At 41.0% G+C, this 26,316-nt stretch overlaps 1 protein-coding gene across 2 annotated transcripts in view; it reads left to right on the top strand.

Annotated features, from left to right (window-relative positions):
- The window catches only part of grid1b (glutamate receptor, ionotropic, delta 1b), a 212,382-nt gene extending 188,463 nt beyond the window's left edge, over positions 1-23,919 (top strand). The window contains exons 9-17 of one of the 2 annotated variants that reach the window (XM_017484483.3): positions 558-659; positions 1,060-1,257; positions 1,817-2,141; positions 3,424-3,562; positions 7,043-7,238; positions 9,449-9,615; positions 13,069-13,315; positions 14,224-14,362; positions 21,669-23,919. In XM_017484483.3, coding sequence (XP_017339972.1) covers positions 558-659; positions 1,060-1,257; positions 1,817-2,141; positions 3,424-3,562; positions 7,043-7,238; positions 9,449-9,615; positions 13,069-13,315; positions 14,224-14,362; positions 21,669-22,072 — 1,917 coding nt within the window. In that variant the 3' untranslated portion in view covers positions 22,073-23,919. The remainder of the gene's footprint in view (positions 1-557; positions 660-1,059; positions 1,258-1,816; positions 2,142-3,423; positions 3,563-7,042; positions 7,239-9,448; positions 9,616-13,068; positions 13,316-14,223; positions 14,363-21,668) is intronic. The other variant, XM_017484484.3, reaches the window with a different exon arrangement.
- The last annotated feature ends 2,397 nt before the right edge of the window (positions 23,920-26,316 follow it).

Raw genomic sequence — 26,316 nt, 5'->3', positions numbered from 1 at the left:
TGTGTGTGTGTGTGTGTGTACAGAAATGAACGAATCATACATTCATTAGCTAGTCCACTGGGTGAATAAAGTGCTGTCCAGTCCTGTTCTCTGGCCTAAACGTAGCTAACATAATCTCATGGCATACTGTATGGGGAGCTAATTAGCTAGCTATGTGCGCTAATATAGACTTTAGTTAATGTACAAGTTCATATCTCTGGTTGTTGAATCTGCCCGTGTGCTGATTAACTACAAATAAAGAAATCTGCTTGTCCTGGGCTACTGATTTTCCCACCCCGGATTTTACGTGTTCTATATTTGTATTAAAGGATAAATGGTGGCTCTGAGAATCTGAGAAGAGTTTTTGTGAGCATATTGAAAAGCCTAAGATTGTCTATTTTTTCTCACCTTGGTGCAAGTTGTGTCAGATTGCTAGAAAAAGAATAAACTTCTTTAATATACGTTAAATATATAATAATAATAATGTGCACTGCAGTCACCGAGCAGAATCGAAACCTTCTAAAGCGCAAATTAACGACTAGCTGACGATCTCTGGTGTGTTTTTCTGTCTCCTGCAGTTAGCCACCTGGGACTCGGTGCACGGCCTCAACGGGAGCTTGAAGGAGAGTCGGATTGAGAACGGCATGCAAGGGGTTACAGTGAAAGTTGTCACACTCCTGGTGAGAATCGTTCGCATTCGTTTATTTGTTTTTATCTTCGAGTAATTTGTTTTGAGACGTCTAAACTTGTCAAAGTAAATCCTTTATTTCTTTTTTCCTTTAATATCTCAACGTCTGTCTGCATACAAAATTGTTTTCCTTCATTAGAACCGAGAGGAAGATGAATAATTCAGCACGTTCGCCTTGAAATATTTAGCAGAAGGAGTGCTAGAAGTGTACTTCCTTTGTTTTTCCACTACATGTTCCTTATTAGACTGTTTTAATATGCCATTGGTGTCACCCTGCTCCATCACACCACGTATGTCCGACAGCGCTCTGAATGGGAAGAACACGTTGCACACTTGTTTGAAATTGTCAGGAAAATCAATCATAGTAAATGATCTATGTCTTCTCTTTAAAGGAGGACCCATTTGTCATGGTAGCAGAAAACATTCTCGGGCAGCCCAAAAGGTACAAAGGATTCTCCATCGATGTTCTTGACGCCTTGGCGAAGATCCTCGGCTTCAAATATGACATCTACCAGGTAGCAGACAGCAAGTATGGCTCTCAGCTTCCAAATGGTTCCTGGAATGGCATGATTGGGGAACTTATTAACAAGGTGAGTGCTTCAGGAACTCATCAGCGCGAAGGGAACGAGGGAACGGGGGTAGAATATGTTCTGAAAACTCAGAGGGTAGAATCGGAATCCCTCCGTTCGTATTTTCATGCTTCATGAGACATCCATTATCTTGTAGCTTGTAAGGGAACTATTAAGGCTACTGCTATCTAATTATTCCTGAAACTGAAATTAAAAGTGGAAGTCACTTATTGAAGATCCAAATTAGCAGACAAACTGCAAGCAGGGGTCAAAGGTCAGGCACACGGAGCGATGCAGGGCAATTAAAAAGCAAAATGAACATGCCGGACATAAAACCAAGCGTGAGAAGAGAGAAAATGTTCAGAAATGCAGACTGGAATGTCAAAAGGTGGTGAATGAGCACTATGAATATAAAGAAATGAATGAGCAATGGAGAAGCTGGGTGAGACGGCTATAAGGATCGTCTGAGTGGATCAGATCGAACGTTCGTAAGAATTTACCCCATGTAAGATTACGAGCCGTTACGTTTAGGGCACAAGAGTATTTATGATCCGAAACTGACGTGAGTTTGTCTATGCAGAGGGCCGATCTAGCCGTGTCAGCCATCACCATAACACCTGAGCGCGAGAACGTAGTGGACTTCAGCAAACGATACATGGATTACTCCGTGGGGATCCTGATGCGAAAACCGGAGGAGAAGATCAACATCTTCTCCTTGTTTGCTCCGTTTGACCTGGCAGTGTGGGCCTGCATCGCAGCAGCCATCCCTGTGGTCGGAGTCCTGATCTTCCTGCTGAACCGCATGCAGTCGCTGCGCTGCCAGAATCCGACAGGAGCTCCGTCCACCATGTCCAACTCCTTACACAGCGCTGTGTGGCTTGTTTACGGAGCTTTCGTACACCAAGGTAAGTGGGAAAGCTCAGCTACTGCTGCAAAAACATCCTTTATTCGTAGTTTAAGCCTCGTCCTTGGAGTATCATGTGCTGGTCTTGAATCCCTTTTTTTTTGGCGGTTTGGTGAACTCTGTATGTTTTTGTAGTATATAAATTGTTCTGAAAACTGATATAATGTGGTTCCTCAACCACAAGTAATGTTCAGCACAGGAACACGGTGAACGTTTGTGCGGCCGCTATTCACTACGACACGTAGATCTACATCAACTTGATGAAAGCGTAATGTTCACTGTGTGACGAAATGACATTTAACTGCCTTCCACAAGCAATATGAATATCATTGTGGCGCAAATGGACATCATGCAGCGTTTGAAGGTTTCACTTAGCATGTGATGGCTGGTTAGTTAACCCCCCCCCCCCACACACACACACAAAACATGAATAATAATAATAATAATAAAAAGTCTATATTATGATTATTATTTATGCTGTGTCATATCTCCGCTTCTTATTTGCCGACCTCCAGCACACTCGCATGATGCTCTGCGGCTGATTGTGGTGCTGATTGTGATGGTTAAAGAACAGTTACTAAAGAACAGAGATGTGCTGGAGGTGCCTTTGTGTGGAGACACTGAGTAACGGGTTCATCTGATCCAAAAAGCAAGAAAATGACTAGCTCAGCAAATGTGACACTCCATCTGCATCTATTACCACCTGGCACGCTGCCACCGAAGCCTTTTTATGCCAACCAGACTGTAATTAAATCAGGGGAGGCCCTGTCCCATCGGTCCTTAGCCTGCCACCGTCTAATCTTTCTGATGATTGATAGGTGCTGCACAAAAGGCTCTGCGATGAATCTATGCAAGTTCTCGACGTCTGTACTTTTATTGAGCATGCTGGAATTAGCACAGGAGGAATTAGCATGTGGTTAATAAGCGCACAGCAGCATCTCGGTTTGGTCCAACACACCATCTTCCTCTATGAGGAATAGCCGTGTCTGATTTGTAGAAAGTTAAGTCTCACAAGTCGATTCATAAGCTGTCGCTAGAGGAACAGTTTGAGAAATAAAAATAGCGTAAATGAAAAGCACTGCTAGTTCTTTTTTGCTAGTTGCAGTGTTAGCATGTTTGGTTGAACCATTAGGTTAATTAAATATTTTTCCCTCTTTCAGTTCATCCTAATATGATGATGATGATGATGATGATGATGATGATGATTTTCCCCAGAACGAGATGGTATAATTTGATTTGCTTATTAAGAACACGAGAGTTTGATCATGCCGTCCTGCCTGCAGGTGGAGACTCGGCGGTGGGTTCAGTGGCTTTGAGGATCGTGATGGGAAGCTGGTGGCTCTTCACCTTAATTGTGTGCTCATCGTACACAGCTAACCTTGCAGCGTACCTCACCGTGTCCCGCATGGACAACACCGTACGGTACGTCCCTGCCTCTTCTCAAATAACCCGTTTTGTTATGTATTTTTTTAAATGTACTTCAGCAAGCACCTCTTCCAGAAATGTCCACAAAGCACTACGTTCTCGAACCCCACATTTCAATGCGTCTTGTTCTTTACGGCTTGTGGCTGAGCACGCTGACTGGATAATGCCGCCATTTTCAAGGACCGTCGATTAAAATGACTCATTCTCGGTTTGTGCATTTTCCTAATCAAGGTGTGTGTGAAAATGTCACGCCATTAAGCTAACGCTAAAACGAATGCTTTTTGTCTGCAGCTTTTAGAATTCTGATCTATCATTTTTTTGGAAACACGACGTTCCGACGTCGCATTATAATTCATGCTAATGTAATCGTTTCGTTAGGATAATTAAGGTTATACCTTCGCACTTGCGACATTTGAAAGGGCTGAATTTTTGCGCTTGCACAAAAAAGAAGGATGAAAACGGTTTCCATCCCAGCTCTACTCAAGAGCATAGAATAGCACTTGATCCAGCACATCCTATTATTTGACGCAAGATCAGAATCGAGTGTAAATGAGACGCGCCTCCATTCTAGACAAACTCCGCCCCATGTGCGTAACTTCTGAAGCCTGAATACTGAGGTGTGTAATTTCAGTATTTATCCCTCACTCAGCGCATAATTAATCTCCGTTAGATTTACGTGCACTGCACTATCTCACCTTGGTGAAAGCTTGACGATGACGATGTGAGGAACTCACCCGCACGTAGCTAGCAAGCTAGCGATTAAACCATCTTCTTTAAGCAGACTGACTGTTGGGTAAGGTTTGGTGATCATCTTTGTTCGTGGTGAAATATTCCTAAAGGCAAGGTGTAAAAGTATGTTATAGACAGAAAAAAACCCCAAAACAATTTAGTGTCATTTTGAACTGTTTTCCAGAATTCAGCCAGAGAGACATCCGATTGGTTTTCCCAGACCGTCCCACATTTATCCTTCTACAAACTGTCAGACGTTCCTGGATTACAGCGACTCGTAATGCGGGATAAATCGCGTTGTGTTTCTAGCGTTTGCTCTTTTACTCCAGATGAAAATGCAAGAAGCTGTTTCACCACGTAATCAGTTCTCCAGCTTTTCAATAAGGCATTGCGTAACCTTCGCTGTTTCCTGACACGTTCCTGAATCTCAGTACTCTTCGTTTCATTCTTCATCTGGCAGTTGTTGCTTTTCGTGAAACTTTTTTTTTCCCCTCGCCGTGAGTTTTCCTTTCTACTGAGCTGTGTAAAAGCCTCAGCAGGAAACCCAGGCTGTCGTTGTTACGTGCCACCATTACCATGAAGCTAATGCGTCGTCTGTCTGCTTTCGGCTTTAATAATCGCTGGGTTTTTATTCAGAATTTTATCTGGATTTTTTTTTTTACTTCTGTCATTTTCCCTGAATTATTGATGAAGCTGTTGTTTTGAAGAATGGCCCCTGAGGGCAGAGTAATCATCCTTTTTTTTCCCCCATGATTTAATTAAGTGGATGAACAGGCCCATCAGGCACACCGAACAGTTTCAAATTCAATAATTATTCTATGTACACTATCCAGCGGAGAGATGAGATCTATATCCTTTTTAGATAGCCATCCCATTTTCAGTACAGATGAAGCCCCGGGCCTCATTTGTTGCTCTGGACATGTCTGACTTAGTCTAACACTGATCGATGTGGACCGAGTCTCGACCGAAGATGATGTCGGTGAAGATTCCGGACCAGAGCGATGGGAGAGAGAGTTTGATTGAACCTAGTTTTGATTTCATGAGTTCTCCAAAAGCAATCTGGCAAAGAGCTGAATCTAATGGGCTACATTAGGTCAATATATTACTCTGGAACTTTCTTTTCTTTCTCGCCTTTGTTCTTTTAACTAACGACATAATGAGTTCACGCCTAATGAAATGAGATCATAGGATGCAGTATGGGGCTTATTTGATTATTCACAAATTTAACATGACATACTGTATTAATGTATATATATATATATATACGATATATATATGTATGATTCTGTTGTTTTCAGGAAAGGAAAACGATGAAGAAATGAAACGAAGATGTTCATGTGTTTTCTCCTTCGAGGCTATAGGGTTAGATTCAGGAATTCCCTTTGTCCCTGTTCCCCTTCAGACTTTTCTGATTCTTTCACCTCCGCGGACTTTGCCTTCATCTCGGCTCTTTTGCGCTCTCCATACTCTTCTCAGGAGGAGGTGTTTCCTCAGGCTGTTTTTCCAAGCGCACCCACGGCCGCATGATTAAAACGGACCTCAAAAAAAGAATGTTGTGAAACTATTTTCAGATATGAGGTGGGAAAAAAAAACTCGATCTTTTGATACTGACCAGAGTTTCTCTGGGATTTTAATCTGAATGCGTCACACCGGTTGTGTTATATGTGTGAAAGTGCGAGCTTCTGCGCTTGTTCTTCAGTGTAAAGATGATCCATATCTAGAGGGTTATAAGGGCCTTGCTCAAGGGCCCAACAGAGGTAGCTTGGCAGTGCTGGGGCTTGAACTCCTGACCTTCTGATCAGTAACCCACTGAGACACCACTGCACACTACACAATGTGATGGTCATGTGACTTACTGATGCTCACAAGCCACGCCCCTACAACAAGCACCATGTCTGTGTGATTTCTACTGAGAAACTAATCCCGCAGAAATAAGAACAATTAGGGGAGCTTTTCTTTTTCCTTTTTACAAGGATGTGCAGAGAGACTCTCAGTAGTTACCGAAAGTGAGGCCCAACAGGCCAGTACACATTGTGCTCCTGTCTTCTTTTATTCATCTCCCTAGCTGCTTTTATCCAAACTGAGCTCTACTTCACTGAGCACTGCAGTGTTAAGGGCTTTGTTCAGACGTCCACCCGGGCGCTCTCTGACACCACTGGGGTTAAACTCGGAGTCCTCTGGTCCAGCTCGGGACCTTCTCGGAAGACGTACACATCTCTGTTTGAGAGAGGAGAAAAGGAAGCAGCATCCTTCAGGAAAACAACCACAAATCTGTATAAATACAAAGAATATCAAGAGCTCAGAGCGTACAAATATAGCAACTCCACTCCGAATTACTAAGAAATGGAGAGATGAACAGCACGGAACGCCTTCCTGTGATCTTAACAATGTCAGGGACACGTGTAGACGCTAGTCTAATAAATAAATAGTTGATAAACACGACTATGGCCCAAAGATCGTGACTCGGTAATCACAGTAACGATGTTCACACACCACATCGTTTTGTTGGAGCAGAAATGTTTTCATGATTCTGTGTGTTATTCAGTTCCGTTTGCTCTTTGCTCATATTCATAAAGTCATGCACAGTATGTGTAATAATTCTCCCAGTTAAGACATTTAACATGGCCAGACCCCTGAGTCACGTCTCAGAGCGCAGAGACTTCATCTCTATACTTTATAGTCTCAGCTACATTTATACATGACACTTTAGCCATTACCGGATATCATCTCTCTCTCTCTCTCATACAGGACGTTTCAGGACCTGGCGAGACAGGTCGACTTGGATTACGGTACTGTGCGGGACTCAGCGGTGTATGACTACTTCAGAGCCAAAGGCACAAACCCACTGGAGCAGGACAGTACTTACTCTGAGCTCTGGAGGACCATCAGTAAAAATAACGGGCAGGAATACTCCGTGTCCAGTCCGTCAGAGGGCATCCGCAAGGTAAACAACGTCTGTATAACCACAGCACTCTTGAGTTCTGGATTCTGATTGGTCAGAAGGTGTTGATTCATTTTCTCACTGTACTACGTTGCTGTTTCCATAGTAACGGGGTTACTTGTGTGTTTATTTACGTAACGTATATGGAAGGAGTCTGTAGTGTAATGTTTCACAGGAGTTCGACAACATTAAATATAGTATGAATTGATAAAATAAAATAAAAAAGTATATATTTAAATGAGTAAAACACGACTGGCAAATTGTTATTGTACTAAAGGAATTACACTTTATAAAGTAAAAATGTTCTCCATACACGGGAACAATGGCCTTTTCTGATGAATGCGTTGTTTCACAGCTTCCTCCCACAAACATTCACACTCATTATTCTGATGAGCAGTTTAAGCATTTTAATGAATGGCATTATTACGAGTACTATCATCTGTCATGCGTCAGCTTTGGTATTTGGTAGAGAATGTGCTCGAGAGCATTAATAACACAACCTTCCCGTCCACCTTTTCATTCCACACAAAACAGTCATGTTTTTGTCCATCCTAGTCTTTGCACAAACACTCGTAACAGCAACATTATTCGGTTCTCGTTATTCAAGCGAGTGCAAACAAAGGAATTAATGATGACATTGGAAAAAGAAAGAGGAGCTGTCAGTCCCTTTTACTTGGCTAATTAGCCGGAGTACTGGAAGTCTACACACCACTTGCGGATCTGAACGCTGAGACAGCTTAGCAGGATTTTTTTTATCCTTACAGGAGATAAGATTAGTTATAACCTCTGACCAGCAGTGTATTAATCACTTAAATAGATATACCTGAGCCCAGTCCCCATGGCTGTGCTGATTTACTGTAATTACTGCGACATTATCGTCTAGCGGCTGTCAGGAATGTGCTGTAATAACCAGTTAGCGCTTCCATAATATTGTAGCTACAGTATATACAGTGCCCGCCACTAATATTGGCAAACGTGGTAATTATGTACATAATACAGAACCTCTCCAGATCCTTCACATTTCAGGTCCACGCTGGTGGACTCTCCTCTTCAGTTCACCCCACAGGTTCTCTATGGGGTTCAGGTCAGGGGACTGGGATGGTCAGGGCAGGATCTTGATTTTGTGGTCAGTAAACCATTTCTGTGTTGATGTTGATGATGTTTTGGATCACTGTCCTGCTGGAAGATCCAACCACGGCCCATTTGAATCTTTCTGTCAGAGGCAGTCAGGATTTCATTTAATATCTGTTGATATTTGATAGAGTTCATGATGCCAGGTATCCTAACAAAATGTCCAGGTCCTCTGGCAGAAAAACAGCCCAAAACATTAAAGATCCTCCTCCATATTTAACCGTGGGCATGAGGTACTTTTCCATACGGCTACCTCTCTGTGTGACCAAAACCACCTCTGTGTTCATTACCAAAACGCTCTATTCTGGTTTCATCTGACCGTAGAACCCGATCCCATTTGAAGTTCCAGTAGTGTCTGCACACTGAACACGCTCGAGTTTGTTTTTGGATGAGAGTAGAGGCTTTTTTCCTGAAACCCTTCCAAACAGCTTGTGGTGATGTCGGTGACTTCAGATTGTAGTTTTGGAGACTTTCTGACCCCAAGACACAACTAACTCCTGCAGTTCTCCAGCTGTGATCCTTGGAGATGTTTTATCCACTCGAACCGTCCTCTTCAGTGTGTTGAGACGATACAGACACACGTCCAATTCCAGGTCGATTCATAACATTTCCAGTTGACTGGAACTTCTTAATTATTGCCCTGATGGTGAAATGGGCGTTTTCAATGCTTGTGCTATTTTCTTATAGACACGCCCCATTGTGTGAAGCTCAGCAACCTTTTGCTGCACATCACAGCTGTATTCCCATTGTTATGAATGACTTCAAAGATATTTTTCTCATATGAATTCATAGGAGTGCCAACAATTGTTGCACATCTATATTTAACAAAGATATATTTTTTATAAACCTGTGTTGTGTTTGAAATTGAGTATTTTTGTGAATTTTTTTTAAACAAAAGATCAAAAGGTAAAACAACAAAGACCATTTTTAACAGCCTTCTTTGCTCATATTTACCAAGGGTGCCAACTGGAACTGCTCTCAGGACGATTAACATTATGCTAACTAGAACTGAATAGAAGCTAGTGTTTAATCGTTAGCATTAGCCCTGCATTTCCCCCGACTGTTTATTTTCCCCCGTGCAGGCGAAGAAAGGCCCTTACGCGTTCCTCTGGGACATGGCAGTGGTGGAGTACGCAGCGCTGACGGACGACGACTGCACCGTCACCGTCTCAGGAAACAGCATGAGCAGTAAGGGTTACGGCATCGCTCTGCAGCACGGCAGCCCTTACAGAGACCTCTTCTCCCAGAAGTAAATATCCACCTGATCTCTTTCTCCTCTCCTCTGGATCAAACGTGATGAGTTATATTTTCCAGGCAGTGAAAGGAAACTCGATGTTAAAGTGCTTGAACTAAAGAATTAAGATGAAACAATGATAAGTACTACATGGCCTTGGGTTATGTGAAATATGAAATAAGAAACAAATGCTTTGGTTACCATCAAGTGGCTAAATTGGAAGGGAATGATAGCAGGGCGACATTATAAAATAAATTACTGCCACTTTTGGTTAAACGCAGAGCTTTGATTTGTTACTTGCAGTTTTGTGGCCCGGAGTTTTCACTCATTATAAATTGATCAGTTTGTGAATGTAACAGATGCGGGCAGATTATACAAATCTCCACATAATTGCTTGTAGCCAATTAAAACGGCATAATCATATTTCTCATGCGTTTGGGCAGCCAGGAGAGCTGTTTTTGTCTCTCTACTGCCTTCACACGATTTCATATTGATCTATCAAGAATATCCTAGCATGACTCAACAGCTTGCAACACAGACGGCCGGTGATTACTGTTTGTTGGAAGCTTATGTAATTCTCTCAGGTCCTTACAGGAGTGTGAAGTATTAAAGAGAACTTAACTTTATAACATGCCAGTTTAACTCTCCTACTTTCTTACCTAATTAACCCGTCAATGTTTGTCACTTCTGTCACTGTGAGCGAGAATGGGAGCGAAGATGATTAATTACTGACAGTAAACGAACGGCTTTCACACGGCTGGTGAAAGGCAGGACGCTAATCTCTCTCTCTCTGCTACGGAGCGATTTCTTGTTTATTTACACCACAGCGCTGTGGAATGGTGAGTTCTGATTGGCCAGAAGGCGTTCTCTGAGCGCAGTAGCAAGAAGTATTAAACACTGACAGAAATCAATATTCGCTTACTTTGGCCGCATGAAAAACGTTCAAGTTTTCCAGCGAAAATAAATACGACAAATAATAAACTCTGAATATCCACACACATTCAAATCCCAAATGTAAATCCACTGCATGAAATATTACAACAACAACTAATTAAACAAAAAATGGAAATGAAGTGAATTTCATAAAGTATTTCATAATTTCATCTTTAAAATGTGTTTTCTTTACAAATCTTTGAACAGTATAGAATACACGACTGCGATTTTTTTTTAAAGAAGGTATAATGTGTAGTTCGAATACTGATTAAAATTAAATGTATATTATAATATAAAATCCCGTTATTAATATACACATAAAATGTTATGATTGCGCTGAATACGGAACAGAACTACACTACCCATCAGCCCCAGCATGTCACATGACTCACTGATCACTCGCACCTGTTTCGTGTTCCTCCTAATAAAGTGCCGCAGGACAGAGTCCGAAAACGCGGAAACGAGTTAGCGTTCCATCGTCCCGGAGTCAGCGTTTTTTTTGGTTAAAAGCTTGAAATAAAGTGTGTGGCTACACAAGCTCAAGATATTTTTACGCTGTCTTCTACGAAATAAAATACATCAGTAATATCCCACTCGCAACTTCTTTTAAAGCTTTTACGTGTCTTGAAAAAGACGCTTGCTAACGAGTAGCTAAACGGGACTCCGGAGGTTTACGTCCTTCGGGTTTATTGTCCTTGTTTTCATGTCATTGTTTTTTGTCAACACCTTCATTAATAAATAGTATTTGGGATTTCATTGTCGACATTCACACGTGAAACACTTCCTCTTAGTTTATATATTCCATTAAAAATGTTTTTCTTCGTGGGAATCGAAAGCCTACATGCTCACACCCTGAGGGACAGCTGGGAGCAGCCCGGTGGCTAATAGGCCCATGAACCAGCGTGTCATCTTCTGTAGAGCGAGGGATTCATCTTACTTTCCCTCTTTTCTGTCCCATCATCCTCCATTCCCACCTTGCTCACATTTATCTGCAGCTCTCTCAAATGCTTCTCTGTGTTCCTCTTTCTGGAAATTGCTCTGCTTTTCCTCACCGTAGCAGCCGATAAGAAAAAGGCTTTCTCTCTGTTTTTTCCTTTCTTTCTTTCTCTAAATTAAACATCTACATGCATTTGATTTTAATTTCCTTTCATGTGTGACTACACTTTTTTTTTTTTAATTCATTTACACTTGAAGAAGAATTACCCCCAGTTATTTACATTCATCTAGGACTCTGGTCATTGTCACAGCTCAAACACTCGACAGAACGAACCAGTTGTTTTATTCATTCCGGGGAGCTGATCGTGAAAATGCAAAGATAACGCCAGCTGTGTTTACAGCCTCAACAAAACCCTAATGTCAGGAAGTGTGTTTAAATGAAAAGTGATGGAGCGTTGAAAAGGAATGAAGAAACTTGAAGCGCAGTGAAGTGGTAGAACCTGCACTGCTTTAATAAACATTTTAAACCAGATGCCTGGAAGACCCTTTGCGTGCTCTCTTCATCTGGCTAATAAACGTTGTGTGGTTATATACAGTGTAATGCGTACAGACAGCGCGCTCGATATAATTAATTGCTTATAGTGAGAAAGTACAGAAATGAAGCTCCAGGCACATGCGAACGACGTCTCGGGCCAGCGTGGATTAAAAAAAAAAAGAATTCAAATACAGTTAAAGAGTATGGGTGCACTTCTTAAATTTTGCTGTTTGGGGCTGAAACCTATAGAAAATGAAAAAAATCGTAAATCATAAATCCATGTGAAGCTCAACATCCTTTTGCCGCACATCACAGCGATATTCCTTGCTCTTACACATTTGTTATGAATATACTTCAGATATGTTTTTCTCATATGAATTCATTGGGGTGCCAATACTCTTTGGACACGTACATTTCACAAAGATATTTTTTGGTAGCCATGAGAGCAGAGTATTTTTGTGGATTTTTTTTTTTTTCCAACAAAAGAAAAAAAAAATCGGACATAATAAACCTGCGATGTCCTTGGAGAGGGAACAAAAATACTTAAAAATAAAATTAAATTTCCTCTGCATACAGGCACTCAGACACGACAGCACCAGAAGCAAGGCTTCGATCTGCTTTATTGGTTTACGCTTTCAATCCACCCTTTCTTAATTTCTCAGGCCTAAACACAAGTTAGAGGGGAAGTTCTGTTGAAAAACTGCCAGGAGAGCACTACACCAAAAAACCTGGCAACCTCGAAGCCTTAATAATGCGAATGGGCCAGTCATAAAATCAAGTTAAGTGGCAGCGTAAGCCGAGTCTGAATACAACAAACTTTCCTTACATAAATATTGACATGTCTTTTAAAGTTAAACATGGAATTCAGCCCTAGTCTCTAAAACACGCTGGAGATAAGACATGCACAGAAGCTTCTGAAAGATGTACAGTAACCTGATTTTGGACGAGTTCCCACCAGCCTGCACCGTGGAGTGCCTCTTCCTGCAACAGCCTGCTAATGATCATATAAAATACAAAGATATTTTTGGAAAGTCTGTAATCGTTCTCTTGCTGTTTCCCATCAGGATTCTGGAGCTGCAGGAGAAGGGTGACCTGGATGTGTTGAAGCAGAAGTGGTGGCCTCGTTCGGGTCGCTGTGACCCGGGTAGCCAGCGGGGGTCGCCGACCGATGGCCGCTCGCTCAAACTGCACAGCTTCGCCGGCGTCTTCTGCGTGCTGGCCGCCGGGCTCGTACTAGCCTGTCTGGTGGCCGCCCTCGAGACGTTCTGGAGCAGCAGCAGCAGCCACTGCCGGCGAGAGCAGCCCAAAGAGGTGACCGAGCACAGGGCCGGGAGGGCTGACGATACTGCCACACTCTACTTTACGGATCCGTCCGCAGACGCGAGCCCAGACTTAGTCGAACTCCAGTACACGCAGCTATAGGTGTGCTCTGCTGAAATCAAAATTGGTCCCTTTCCATTTTAAAATCATTTTTTAAAAAGAAAAACACACGAAGACGCCATTTTGTTGCTCGTCACGTCCACATTCCCCCTTTCACGCCAGGCACTGTGGCATTTATTTTATTTCTAATACAGCACTATTGCACTCGTTATACAGGCACTGCTTTTTTTTCATAGACTGAGAATCTTTTTTTTTCTTTTATAATATATCTGCATTGTAGAAAGTGCTGACGTCTTTCAGCAGCCTTTTTATTCTGCTTCACCCAGTCGTTATACAGAATAAGTTCTAAATTACGATCCGCAGACCATGTCAGAGATTTGGAACTTTGTTGTTCTGCCATTTTTTGAATATATATATATATATATATATATATATATATATATATATATATATATATATATATATATATATATATATATATTAAACAGATATAACATGTTTCATTATTAATGATTCATATTCGCCCTCATAATTAAACGATCACTTCATCCATCAAATCGGCCAAACCACTTCTTTCTTTTTTTTTATGAGTTGAGACCGACGTGTGCTCCTTGCATTACAAACTGTTAAAAAGTTGATGCAGTAGACTACAGAGGCTTGACATGGATCCATAAACTAAAGTGTGGTGAAACAGGATGTTTGCATGGGTCAGAACCCAACTGAAGCAATCAGACGTAGTCAGTCACCCCCAGTGCTTTTCAATGTACATGTGGAGAGTTGAAATTTCTCTTTACGTCTTTTTTTGTTATTCTTCTTGATATGTTTATGATCTTGTGCAGGTTACTAAGGATTACAGAGTGAGAAGGGTTTCAGATCCATTGAGATATAATGATATTGCTACTGCTTCATCGGAGGGGAGCAAGGACATTTGGACAGACAGAGAGAGAGACTGGGATGAAACAGAGGCTATTGACACAGGTCAGAATAGAACTCGTGCTGTCCGAACGGGTCGAGTATGAGGGGTGGGGCAAGGGAGAAAAAAATAAATAAACAGGGGGTCATTAGAAATATGGACGAATTGTGATCATACCCCTTCTTTCATTCTGTTTGAGCTCCTCTAGTAAAGCAATGTGACCTGTTGAAAGAACTGTGATTAGATTAAAAATGCTTCATTTACCTACAGATTAGTTGCTTTAAAACAAACAGTATGATCCACATAGCAATATCAGCCCCAAAAAAATTCAGTAATGATATACAGTGCTGTGAATAAGTATTCGCCCCCTTGAACGTTTTTTTTTTTTAAGTGAACATTTTGTAATCTGGAACTGAAATGGACTTAAATTGTCGTTACTTGACAGGACCATTTTTCACTGCAATTACAGCTGGGATTTGACTCTTTCTGAGGATTTTACCCGTTCTTCTGGGCAAAATTGCTCAATCTCTGTCAGGTTTTTGCTGTTGCTTAACCCTCTAGTGCATGAATGATTGCATTTACATCAAGAACTTGTTTTTATGAATTTTATTATTGAATTACTTAAAATAATGTTTGTAAAAATTGAAATAAATTCTGGGGTTGGGTTGGGGAGGGAGGCTGGGAGGGGTAGTTGGTAAATTGTTGCCATATGACAACAGTGCGCAATGGTGGAAAGTGTCATATAGTCAAGAATGTAGGTTTTTTTTTACAACGTAGTTACAATGTAAAAGTAATGTTAATTTTTTATTTATTTATTTATTTATTTTATTTTTTTTTTACATATTTGGACAAGCAAACATTTGATCCTCTTTGAAATTGTGCCTATTAATAAAGTTGATATACTCTATCAAATGACAAAATCAAATGATTTTGTAGTAATTTTCACAATTAAAATGAACAAAAAACAGATCAGTTACATAGAAACAAATAAGTACACCCCCATATGTATCACACCTTCAAATCCCTATAATTAGAATCAGGTGTTGAAGATTGGGTGCTGGTGATTAGAACCTGCATAGGGAGTGCAGGTGGAACCGGTCTTATTTATACCCCTCTCATATCTAGTGTCTGGTGTTCCCTTTGCTATTGAGGTGTGTGGTCATGCCAAGATCTAAAGAGTTCTATAAGACCTTCAGGAAAAAAGGTTGTGGATGCCTAGGAGTCTGGCAAGGGATCTAAAAAGATCTCCAAATTATTTGAAACACATCAGTCCACTGTAAGGAACATCATCTACAAATGGCGCAGATTTCAAACATACAGGACTGGCCCTCCCAGCAAATTCAGCTCAAGATCAGACCGTCTGATGCAAAAGGAGTCTCCAAGAACCCAAAATTTCATCACAGGATCTGACAGTAAGTCTTGCAACTGTTGGTGTCAAAGTGCGTGCTTCTACAATCAGAAAGAGATTGCAGAGATTTGACCTGCATGGGAGGTGTGCCAGACTACAGTTTGTCAATGAGCATATAGACAAAGACCAGGTTTTTGGAATAATGTTCTCTGGACAGATGAATCAAAGATAGAGGTGTTTGGTCACAGTAACAGTAGACATGTTTGGCACAGACCAAAGACAGATTTTCAAGGAGAAGCACCTCATACCAACTGTGAAGCACGGTGGTGGAAATGTTATGGTTTGGGGTTGCTTCACTGCCTCAGGGACTGGACAGCTTGCATTCATTGATTTAACTATGACTTCTGCATCATATCAAAGAGTGCTTGAAGATAATGTGAGGCCACCTGTCTGAAAGTTGAAGTTGTACTGAAAGTAGACTTTCAACAGGATAATGATCCTAATCACACCAGCACATCCTCCAAGGAATGGCTCAAAAATGAGAAATGGAGGGCTATGGGGCGGGTGGGGGGGTGTTGGGGGGTAGACACTGCATGCAAGAAAACCCTCAAACATCTTCCAACTGAAAGAATATTACATGGAAGAGTGGTCAAAAATTCCAGCAAGCCGATGTCAGGGACTGGTGGACAATTATGAAGTTATTTCTACTAAAGGGGTCAATACTAGCTTCTGAGGCCAAGGGTGTACTTACTTTTCTCTTGATATTTTTGTGGGCGCGCGGTGGCTTAGTGGTTAGTGCGTTTGCCTCATGCCGCCAAGGTCAGGGGTTTGATTCCCAGAGTGTGCATATTCTCCCTGTGCTGCGGGGGTTTCCTCCGGGTACTCCGGTTTCCTCCCCCAGTCCAAACACGTGCATGGTAGGCTGATTGGCGTGTCTAAAGTGTCCGTAGTGTGTGAATGGGTGTGTGAGTGTGTGTGTGATTGTGCCCTGCGATGGATTGGCACCCTGTCCAGGGTGTACCCCGCCTTCTGCCCCTGCTCCCTGGGATAGACTCCAGGTTCCCCCGTGACCCTGAAAAGGATAAGCGCTATAGAAGATGGATGGATATTTCTGTTGAAAAAGCTAATTTTCCTTGTGGTTTTGTTCAAGTATATCATCTTTATTAACAGGCACCATTTCAAAGATGATCAAATGTTCATTTGTCCAAATATGTAAAACAAACAAAAAAAAAAAAACACACAATAATTTCCGTGGGGTGTACTTATTTTTTCACATGACTGTATATCTTCTAGAAAGGGATTACAGTTGTCAAAAGTATGTGGTCGGATTTATTCACATAAAAACATTAGATCCAAACATGTTTTAGGTGAAGTATCTTTTTTAATTCTTTCTCTTGAAACATAAAATTAAAAAAATAAGGTGCAACTGCAAACTGTCTGAAATTACATGTCATGATTATGCTGAAATCGGCACTGGACTACACTTCCCAGCAGCCCCAGCATGTCACGTGTCTCAGTCAGCCTCACCTGTGTCTTGCTCCACTGTAATTAGCACCACTATACAAGTTCCTGTTTTTCTACGTCGTATACTCCTTAATCCTGCTCATAGTATATGTCAGGGGTGTTCAATCCTGCTCCTGGTGGACCACTGTCCTGCACAGTTTAGCTCCCAACCCCAGTTAAATCTGAAACGGCTAAACAAGGTCTTGCTAGGCATACTAGAAACTTCCATTCAGGTGTGGAGACAAGCTGAAGCTAAACTCTGCAGGACAGTGGCCCTCCAGGACCGATGTGGACACCCCTGGTATATGTGGTTCGACTTGTATCTCCTGTTCGGGTTTATGTTTCTAGCATTCACTGTTTTTGGTTTTTTGTTCGCACTTCCTTTAATAAAAACCTGCACTTGCATCCTTCTCCCCTGGATTACATGACAGAACAACAGTTTTTCATACTTTGAAGGTAAAAAAAAAACAACATCTAAATATACTATTATAGAAGCCTAGTGTCTTTTTTTATTACTGTGTGTAGGCCTGTTTCAGTACTCAAGACATATAAACTTTAAATGACAAAAAAATAATGATTACTAAACTTATTAAATTCTCAGATGGTTTTGTTTAAATGCTGAAAAATGTGTAACATTTTGAGAGCCCTCCATTGATGACTTGTCATATGACTGCAGAAAAGGAAGTGCAAACAGCACTTCTTCCAGTTACATAGAGAAAAATGGAGGTAAATTAATTGTTGCTATGGCAACACCATGCAGTAAAGGTTTAGGGCCAATGACGTGTTGGATACTGAAGCTCCCCCCAGTCTCAAGTTTTACTACTAAGGATTGCCCTGTATTTGTCTCCATCCATCTCACTCTCACCCTCAGCCGTGACCCCTTTCCCAGTCCCTGCTGATGAAAAGCAATCACACAGCATGATGCTACCACCAGCATGCTTCACAGTGTAGCTGCTGGGTTTATTCCAGACTCAGAACTGTGTACCTAGGCCAAAAGGTTTTGGTCTCACATCAGAGCAGAGAATATTAGGGTCATTATTTATTTATTTATTTATTTTTGGAAGCTAAATATTTTAATTATTTTTGTGAACTATGATCGATTGATTGAGTTTTCTCTCACTGCGGTATTTATGGAAGGTTTTCTGTAGACTCATGACCTAATCCCAGTTCAGTGCATTTCAGTTCCAGCTTGTAATGTTACCAAATGTGGACAAGTTCAAGGGGTGAATACTTATGCAAGCCTCTGTATACTGAAATATACGTTCTGAAGCAGATATTACAGAAGACAATCAAGTCAAAGACGTTCAAACGTTAAAGCACGCATTTCTACATCTAAACTGCTGGACACTAAACACACAATATTTGCTAAATACAAAAAGAGAAAGAACCCATATCAGTATTGTGTGTGTGTGTGTGTGTGTGTGTGTGTGTGTGTGTGTGTGTGTGTGTGTGTGTGTGAGAGAGAGATCACAGAAGCCAGAGATATGTTGGTGCAACTACAGAATGTGTAATACAACCCCCACTCCAAAAAAAAAAAAAAAAAAAAGGTTGGGATGCTGTGTAAAACGTAAATAAATGTAAATAAAAGCGTGTTCAAATTCAAATCAAATTCAAAAATGACCTTATTGTTTTTCTTAAAATGGTACATTTCCTCAATTTAAACATTTGATATGTTTTCTCCGTTCTATAGTGAATAACATACGGCTTTATGAGATTCGCAAACCATCGCATTCTGTATTTATTTACATATTACACAGCGTCCCAACTTTTTTGGAATTGGGGGTTGTATTTATAGCAGGAGTTACTACGAAGGCAGAGTCTGTAATCAGAGGCATATCTACAGTACAGGCTGTGGTCGAAGCTACACAATAAAACACACACACACACACACGGACAAAAAGTACTAGGAACTAGGGAGTTAGAAATATGGTTAGTGTTGGAAATCTCCGTGAACACGCAGGAAACGATTATATAATAAGCTCTGAGATCAGGGAAGAGGTCAGGAGGAATACAGGAGGAAAGCCAGAAGGCAGAAGAAGTCAAGTTCTCCAAGAACACCAGAGCACAGTGCTCAGTGCAGACCTGCCAACCTTCACGTAGCTCGTGTAGGAGCTTCATGTTCTGTTATCGGAGTAAGCTGCTCCAAGGTATAAAAGGGTATTCTTTTATTCCTTAATCGAAACAGCAGATACTAACTGACCTCCTGAAAGCCCCGCCCCCTTCCCCTTCCTCTCAAGTCAGTCATGTTTTTTCATCTTGACTCAATTTTCCTGCTTAAAGGCTGTTCCGATGCAGCGTACTGGATTTCTGTGAAATAAAATCTCTAACGTTAGACATGTCTAGCTAACATCGGATAAATATATTCATTAGGAATACCAGCGAGTGTCAAATCTAACACTTTACAAATCATTTGAACTAAAAGTGATTCCAGCAGTGTGGTCGAGCCCATGATGGTAGAAACAGAAGGTTTTACGGTAACCACCAGGCTACAGGTGCTTGAAGGGAAAGAGCTGTTGCTTGTTTGTTTTAGTTAAGATATACACAATAGAAAAGTTTACATGCACTTTATTATTATTCGTTGTATGTAATGTCTTTTTATTACAGTACGAAAGAAAGGACGTGCACGTGCAAACTTTTCTAGTTTCTAATATTTTTACTAAGACAAAAGAGTAGAGCCTGGAGCTTACCGTAATACCCTGTTTATACGCACACCTTCATTCCTCCCTCACCAGTCCCTCCAGGATGTCGTGCATTTGAAGTCACAGAAATGAACGGAAAATCAAGGAAACTCCGCAATGTTCCCAAGGAGCGTGCAATTTTTTTAAAAAAATTTAAAAATACTACGGATTTGGGCCGAGGCGCGTCATGTGACGTTATCTTCGATTCACGTACGTTGAACATGAGGACAGTTAAAAGTTCTCATTTACCAACAGACATCACTGTGAAAGACCGTGCGACACAATTTCATGTAACTGCAATTTCACCAATCCGAGTAGTTTTCCAACAAAAACAGGAGAAAAATCTCCACAAATCAACAATCACAGAAAGAGTCTTGTCCTTCTTTATTGGCGGGACGGCGCATTATTCGTCTTCGTGGTTGGCAGGTCTGTAAATGTCCCATCCAGAGTCGGAGGAATTACATCACAGGATGTAGGAGGAATCAGGTCAGGGGTTTGCATCAGGAGATGGAACTGGAGAGTGAGAGTGGAGATCAGGGACGTTGTGTGAGACCGAGTCTGGGTCTGAGATTCGATTTGCCTTGAGCAGATCTCTATGGATCTGGTGGAGAAGGATGACGGGGAGACTGTGGGGAAAGGGGTCAGGAAGTGTACAGAACAAGAACGGATACTGACCCGAGGCCAGAGACACGGATTAGAAAGTGGGACAGGATCGCATCTCGAGTCCGAATCAGAGTTTTGATTTGTTTGCTATTTGGTTTGGATTCATTCAAGCGAAAAAAGAAAAAAAATGTTATCTGAGGTGTGTGCAAAGCTAAAAATGTCCTCATAAAGCTCGATGCTTTGGCTCATTTTAATAACAAAACCCGCACTGTAACCCAAAACACACAGCATGTTCGAGTCACCTCCGGCAGTGAGTCAATTCCGAGTCGAATCACTTACTCACTAGAGGGTAACTGTAAGCAGAAATAACCGCTCCATCCGGCTCAGTTTGTTACTAGTTAGAACGTAGATAAATTTTTAATATACATAGTTTAGGACTTGATAATGTGTAACTACACTGTGGTAAGCAGTACAGGCTTACAGATCTGCAACACTGTCTCACAAAATATAATAAAGTGAAGCAGGTACAGGATGCGCAGGAGCTGTCACTGTGGTGCTTTGTGTAGCGCTCTTCCAACGAGACATCATGAACTGATCGTGTAATCAAATCGTACATTGTTTCATCAGCAAGAAGACGGATTTCAGTGACTTGGCTTGATTCAAAAGATCACAGAATAAATAAACAAGTGCAGGAGAAATGACTAAATGTAAGAGTTTGTAGGAGACAAAGGTCACTCTAGTATCACAGTCTGTACTCATTTATCATTATGATGTATAAACAAGCTCATAACTCATTTGCTGAGACATAAAAGCTCTCGGTAAATAATCTTCGGGAACACTGGATCCAGCTCGAGTCTAATCGTAATAAAATAAAATAGCTTTTACGATCAGCCGATGATTAGATTTTTACAAAATACACATCCCCTGACTCTTGTTTAATTTTATCTCCATGCTTCAGTGTTATTTTATTTTTAACATTTTGTACTGATCCCTAATCCTGGTCTCGCTTAGCTAACACATTTTCCTGTCCACTGGCCAAATTTGATTTCAAAGTGCACATTCTATACTTCTCCCTCAATTTGAAGCTATGCAGGCAATTCCGACTGGGCCTTTTATTGTGGAACTTTGACCGACGAGAAAAGCAAAGCAAAAAGAGAAAGCGAGAGAAAACTAATTGCGTGGAGTTCTCAGAAAACCTCCCTCCCTTCCCTTCTCTCTTCCTTCTCTCACCCTCTCCAGGACAAGGAGGTGAACCTGGAGCAGGTGCATCGGCGCATGAACAGTCTCATAGACGAGGACATGGTGCACAAGCAGATCCCCGGGCCATCTATCGAGATCTCTGCCCTGGACATCGGTGGCATGCAGCCGGGCCAGGCGGCACGGGAAGCTGGCCGGGATTTCGCGGGCACGGGTCTATCCGTGAGCACCTTTCTGCCAGAGCAGGCCCATGGTGTGGGCAGGACACTGGCACCAGGGCCTGGCACTGCACTCCCGCTGCCCCTGGGCAGCTCCACCATGCCCTCCTCCATACAGTGCAAACACAGGGCCCCCAACGGGGGTCTCTTCCGGCAGAGCCCCGGCAAGACGCCCATGCCAATGCCATACCCACCAGTTCCAGGAGGACCCATCCCCGAAGCCATTGATCCCACCCATAGCACGTCCATCTGAGGCCACACGGGGGCAGCTTTCTTGCGGGAAGAGGCGGGCGGTACGATTGGGGTTGTAATGTATAAAAAGAACAAAGAAAAAAATAAACACACATATAAGGGTGGAAGAGATTTTTAATATAGATACAAAAAAAAAAAAAACCCAACAACAAAAAAAACACTTTTCTTGTAAATATTTGTAAATAACAAAAGAGCGAAGTGAGTTAAAGTGTATTTTGAATATTCTCAATTTTTGGAGTTGAGTTACAAAAACAAAATGAAAACAAACAAAAAAAAACAAAAACAAAAAGAAACTATAAAACAGACTTTAAAAATGACTGTTTAAATGGCTTTGTAAATTTTGTTCTCTATGGATAAAGACGCAAATTCATTGTGATTGTTTTCTAAGTGCCGAAATAAAAAAGATGTCTCTCCACAGTTTGTTACTAGATTATCCCACATTTCACTTCATTATGAATCATAATGAAGATTAATCCATCAATTTCGCACCCCCTTTTTAATGTTGTTTTTTTAATTATTCGTAAAAAAAAAAAAAAAAAAATTATTTTCCAATCACAGTCATTCTTTAATCTCCAAGAGTACCGTCTCCGTTCAGATGTTTTCAGTTCTGCTCTCGTTAACAAGTCTGATTGCGGATGGTGTGAGCGTTAGCGTCGAGTCCGTGACCCGAGTCAGGTCAGAGTGAAGGTCTAGCGAGGCAGGAAGGCCTCGAGCACAAGTTTTCTAAAGGAAGAAAGCTAAGCAGAAAACCTCTCGTTGTTATCGGATCCGTTCTGTTTTACCCATGTACGGCTGCTTGGTCAATGCGAATTGCGTTTATTTTTCATATCTGTGTGATGATATAACATATATGTAACATACAGAGATATTTTCCTTCAGAGTAAACTGCGAAGAAATGAAACGGTTTTATCGTTCACAAACTCTGTAAAGATGAATATAAAATATAAAAGGTATGAAACAATACATGCTGTGATATATATTTTCTTTTTTTCTTTTTAATTTTACTTTAAATGAGTCCTGCAAGGAGAAAATATGATTGTGTCATTATGAAGTATTTTTTATGAGGAAGCTTGAGGTTTTTTGTTTTTTTTTTATACAAGTTCTGTCCCCAGACGATTATCAATGACTGCCTCACAATAAGATGTTCCCCAGATATATGAATCGTGTAATTGCACTTATAGTCCTTGTCTTTTCTGTTATTGTGTAAATGTTTTTGCTTTGTTTCCACCTCAGCCTGAGAATCAGTCTGTGTTGCTTTCTCCATGCTTCATATTTAATAACAGTAATCAATCAGTGGTGATGGAGGACAGGCCGAATATCCGACAGCGGTTGTAGATATATGTGCTGTTATCCCTAAAGACTCGACTGACTTTCTCACATTCGGAAGTCAAATAAGGACATTCCTTTTTTCTTTCTTTTTTGAGTGGAGGGGACGTCCTGACATCAGCGCTGCACATTTTCAGTCGGTAATCACGGTCGTAGCCTGAATATCTTGTGTACGTTCCAGTAGTTTCCAATGTTAACCAAAGCGATATCATATCATACACTGTGTTCCACCATGAAACGCCGTTCGCTGGTGGAGACGACGATGTCCGAGCTTCTCGTAGAGACAGCCGTGTGCTCACTGCTTTTACTGCCCTGACTCCCTTACCCAATTGGAGAAGAAAAAACAACAACACATATTTGATTTAAAGATGAAAAGAAAGGAAGAAGTCTATCATAGTGCAGTCTGTAACATTACACCAGAGAGAGGGAGACTCTTATTTTGATTATGAATATGCTGCTTGGAGTTTCTTAATTCTTTAATAAAGAAATATGGTTTACATGCTTTTGAATGACGGTTGTTCAGTTGTACGGTGATGATCACCGGAGGTTCACGCTTCACACACCCCTCAAATTCCTCCGGAACACAAGCGACGGTTCACTTTATCATTCATAAAGCAGTTATGTGAAAATCACTAACTTCACATAATAGTACATGATAATCGTCTTGTTTTTGAGGGTTTTTTTCAACTAAACACAATATTTTTTGTATATTTATTGTATAGGATGTAGTACACTACACAGGAAGGAATCAGAAATGCTGAATTTACTCGATTCGAATTCCTCTGTGAACAACATATTTAACGTCAGCACCGTTTTGTCTTTCGGTTTATACAAATAATTGTGTTGATGAAATTCCTGTTCATGTGGAAATGATGCCTTTATCTGAATCAGGTCAATTCAGTGTCACTTTTCAGTGTAATGCTTCTCTAGCACAATTATTTGTAGCAAAAATGTTGTGTATAGATTGTAAAGAAAATATTCAAGTGGAGAACAAAACACACGGGTAAGTCTTCAGCTAAACTGAGAGTCAGCTGTGATTGTATTATTATTATTATTATTATTATTATTATTATTATTAGGGTGCCAAGCACCGATGGTGTGCAGGCACCCTATTGTTATTCTACCTTTTCTTATTAATAGGGGCCGATCTCCAACAGTGCAAGGCACCTATTGTTTTTCCACGGATTTTGCTTATTATTATTATTATTATTATTATTATTATTATTATTATTATTATTCTGGCTAGAGTGTCTATGGCAGCCCACAGAACCGTGTGGTTAAAAGTTCTGAAATTTGGCACACAGCTTCAGGACACATTGAGCTACAAATACTCCAAAGCTCCAAATACCACCAACAGGTCAAATTTGGCCGAATATCAACGTACGTTTATGCCCGTAACTTGTGAACCGTGTGGCCAGAATCTCAGTGCCAGATCTGTGTCTCTAAATTCCTTGGATCATGTTGAGTTCAGTGGCTCCTATTTGAATTCTCAAATTTGGCTCATAACATCTTCAGACAAATCCGCACAAATGTTATCAAATGGAATTTTGATTTTCGAAACCGTTCACTTGTAACAAGCCAACAAATCTGGCGAATAGGTGACTCTGTGTCTCATTAATGATTTTACGCATTGTCATGAAACTTGGTACGTGTCTTCAGGACTATGACCTGAGACTACGCAACAAATTTCATGACCGAGCCACCTAGAGGTCAAAAGTTACAATGACGTACAATGTTTTCTCTACTCCTCCTACAAATTACTCCCAAAAATCATCAAATTTGGATCATATCATCTTAAGACCTGCCTGCCCAAAATTCATTTTTGATATTGAAATTTGTTCTCCCGCAACATGCCCGCAAAGACAAAATACAGGTTCCTATGTTCCCATATGTTCCCATATAGGTTCCCATATCTCTGCAATTAATTTACATATCAGCAACAAACTTGTTATAAACTTGTATAAAAGGACCAGGCCCAGAATGTACCCAAGAAGTTTTGCTCCAGCATGTGCGAGGCACCGTAAATGCCGCTTGCAGTTTTAATCTTCTTCTTCTGGCTTAGGTAAGGGTGGCAGCCCATAGAACCATCTGGTAAACAGTTGTGACATTTGGCACACTGGGGAGGGTCCAAGTGCTGACAATGCTCTAGCACCACCATTGGGTTCAATTTTGGCCTAAGGTGAAGGTATGTTTATGGTCATACCTTCTGAACCATGTGTCAAAAATTTAAAGGGAATCTCTGGGTCAACATGAGTTCAACACACCCTATGAAGCCAATTTCCACCTAATTAGATTTTCTGCCATCTTGGATTTTGCCAAAAAATCGTTGTTTTTTTTTGGTACTCCTCCTACACATTTTGTCCAGTCATCACCAAATTTGGCTCACATCTTCAGCATAAGCCTCACAAAACATATCAAAAGAATTTTGAATACTCCAAATGGGTTTTTTGTAATGGGCCAACAAATCCAACAGCGAAGCCACCAAACAGGATGTGAGGATATCTCAGCAATGCATCTACTTATCCTCATGAAACTTGATGAGTATGTTCAGGACAATGGCCTGAATGTACACAAGATGTGACTGTGGTCAAGAACTGTAACAACTTTCATTTTTTCCTTTCATCATTTAAAGAGTTTGTGTTACTGTAAATTCACAGTTCTTCTTTCATTTAATTCATTAGAGTATGTTGAAGTGAAGGCACACCAACATCTGAAATTCAAGTGTACTTCCTACCAACCATCTTAGAGTTTGTCCAAAATAATATTCGCCACTCCTCCTACAAATTATGTCCAATCAACTCCAAATTTGGCATTCTCAGACCATATTCAGTCAAATTCAGACCGACCTGGACAAAAGTTATCAAAGGAACTCTGATATTCAAAAACTGTTCTGC

This window comes from Ictalurus punctatus, chromosome 13 (genome assembly GCF_001660625.3).
Source record: "Ictalurus punctatus breed USDA103 chromosome 13, Coco_2.0, whole genome shotgun sequence".
In the NCBI taxonomy this organism is placed as follows: Eukaryota; Metazoa; Chordata; class Actinopteri; order Siluriformes; family Ictaluridae; genus Ictalurus; species Ictalurus punctatus.
Note: the sequence above shows the minus strand (reverse complement) of the source record. Positions and strands in the feature narration are given on the sequence as shown.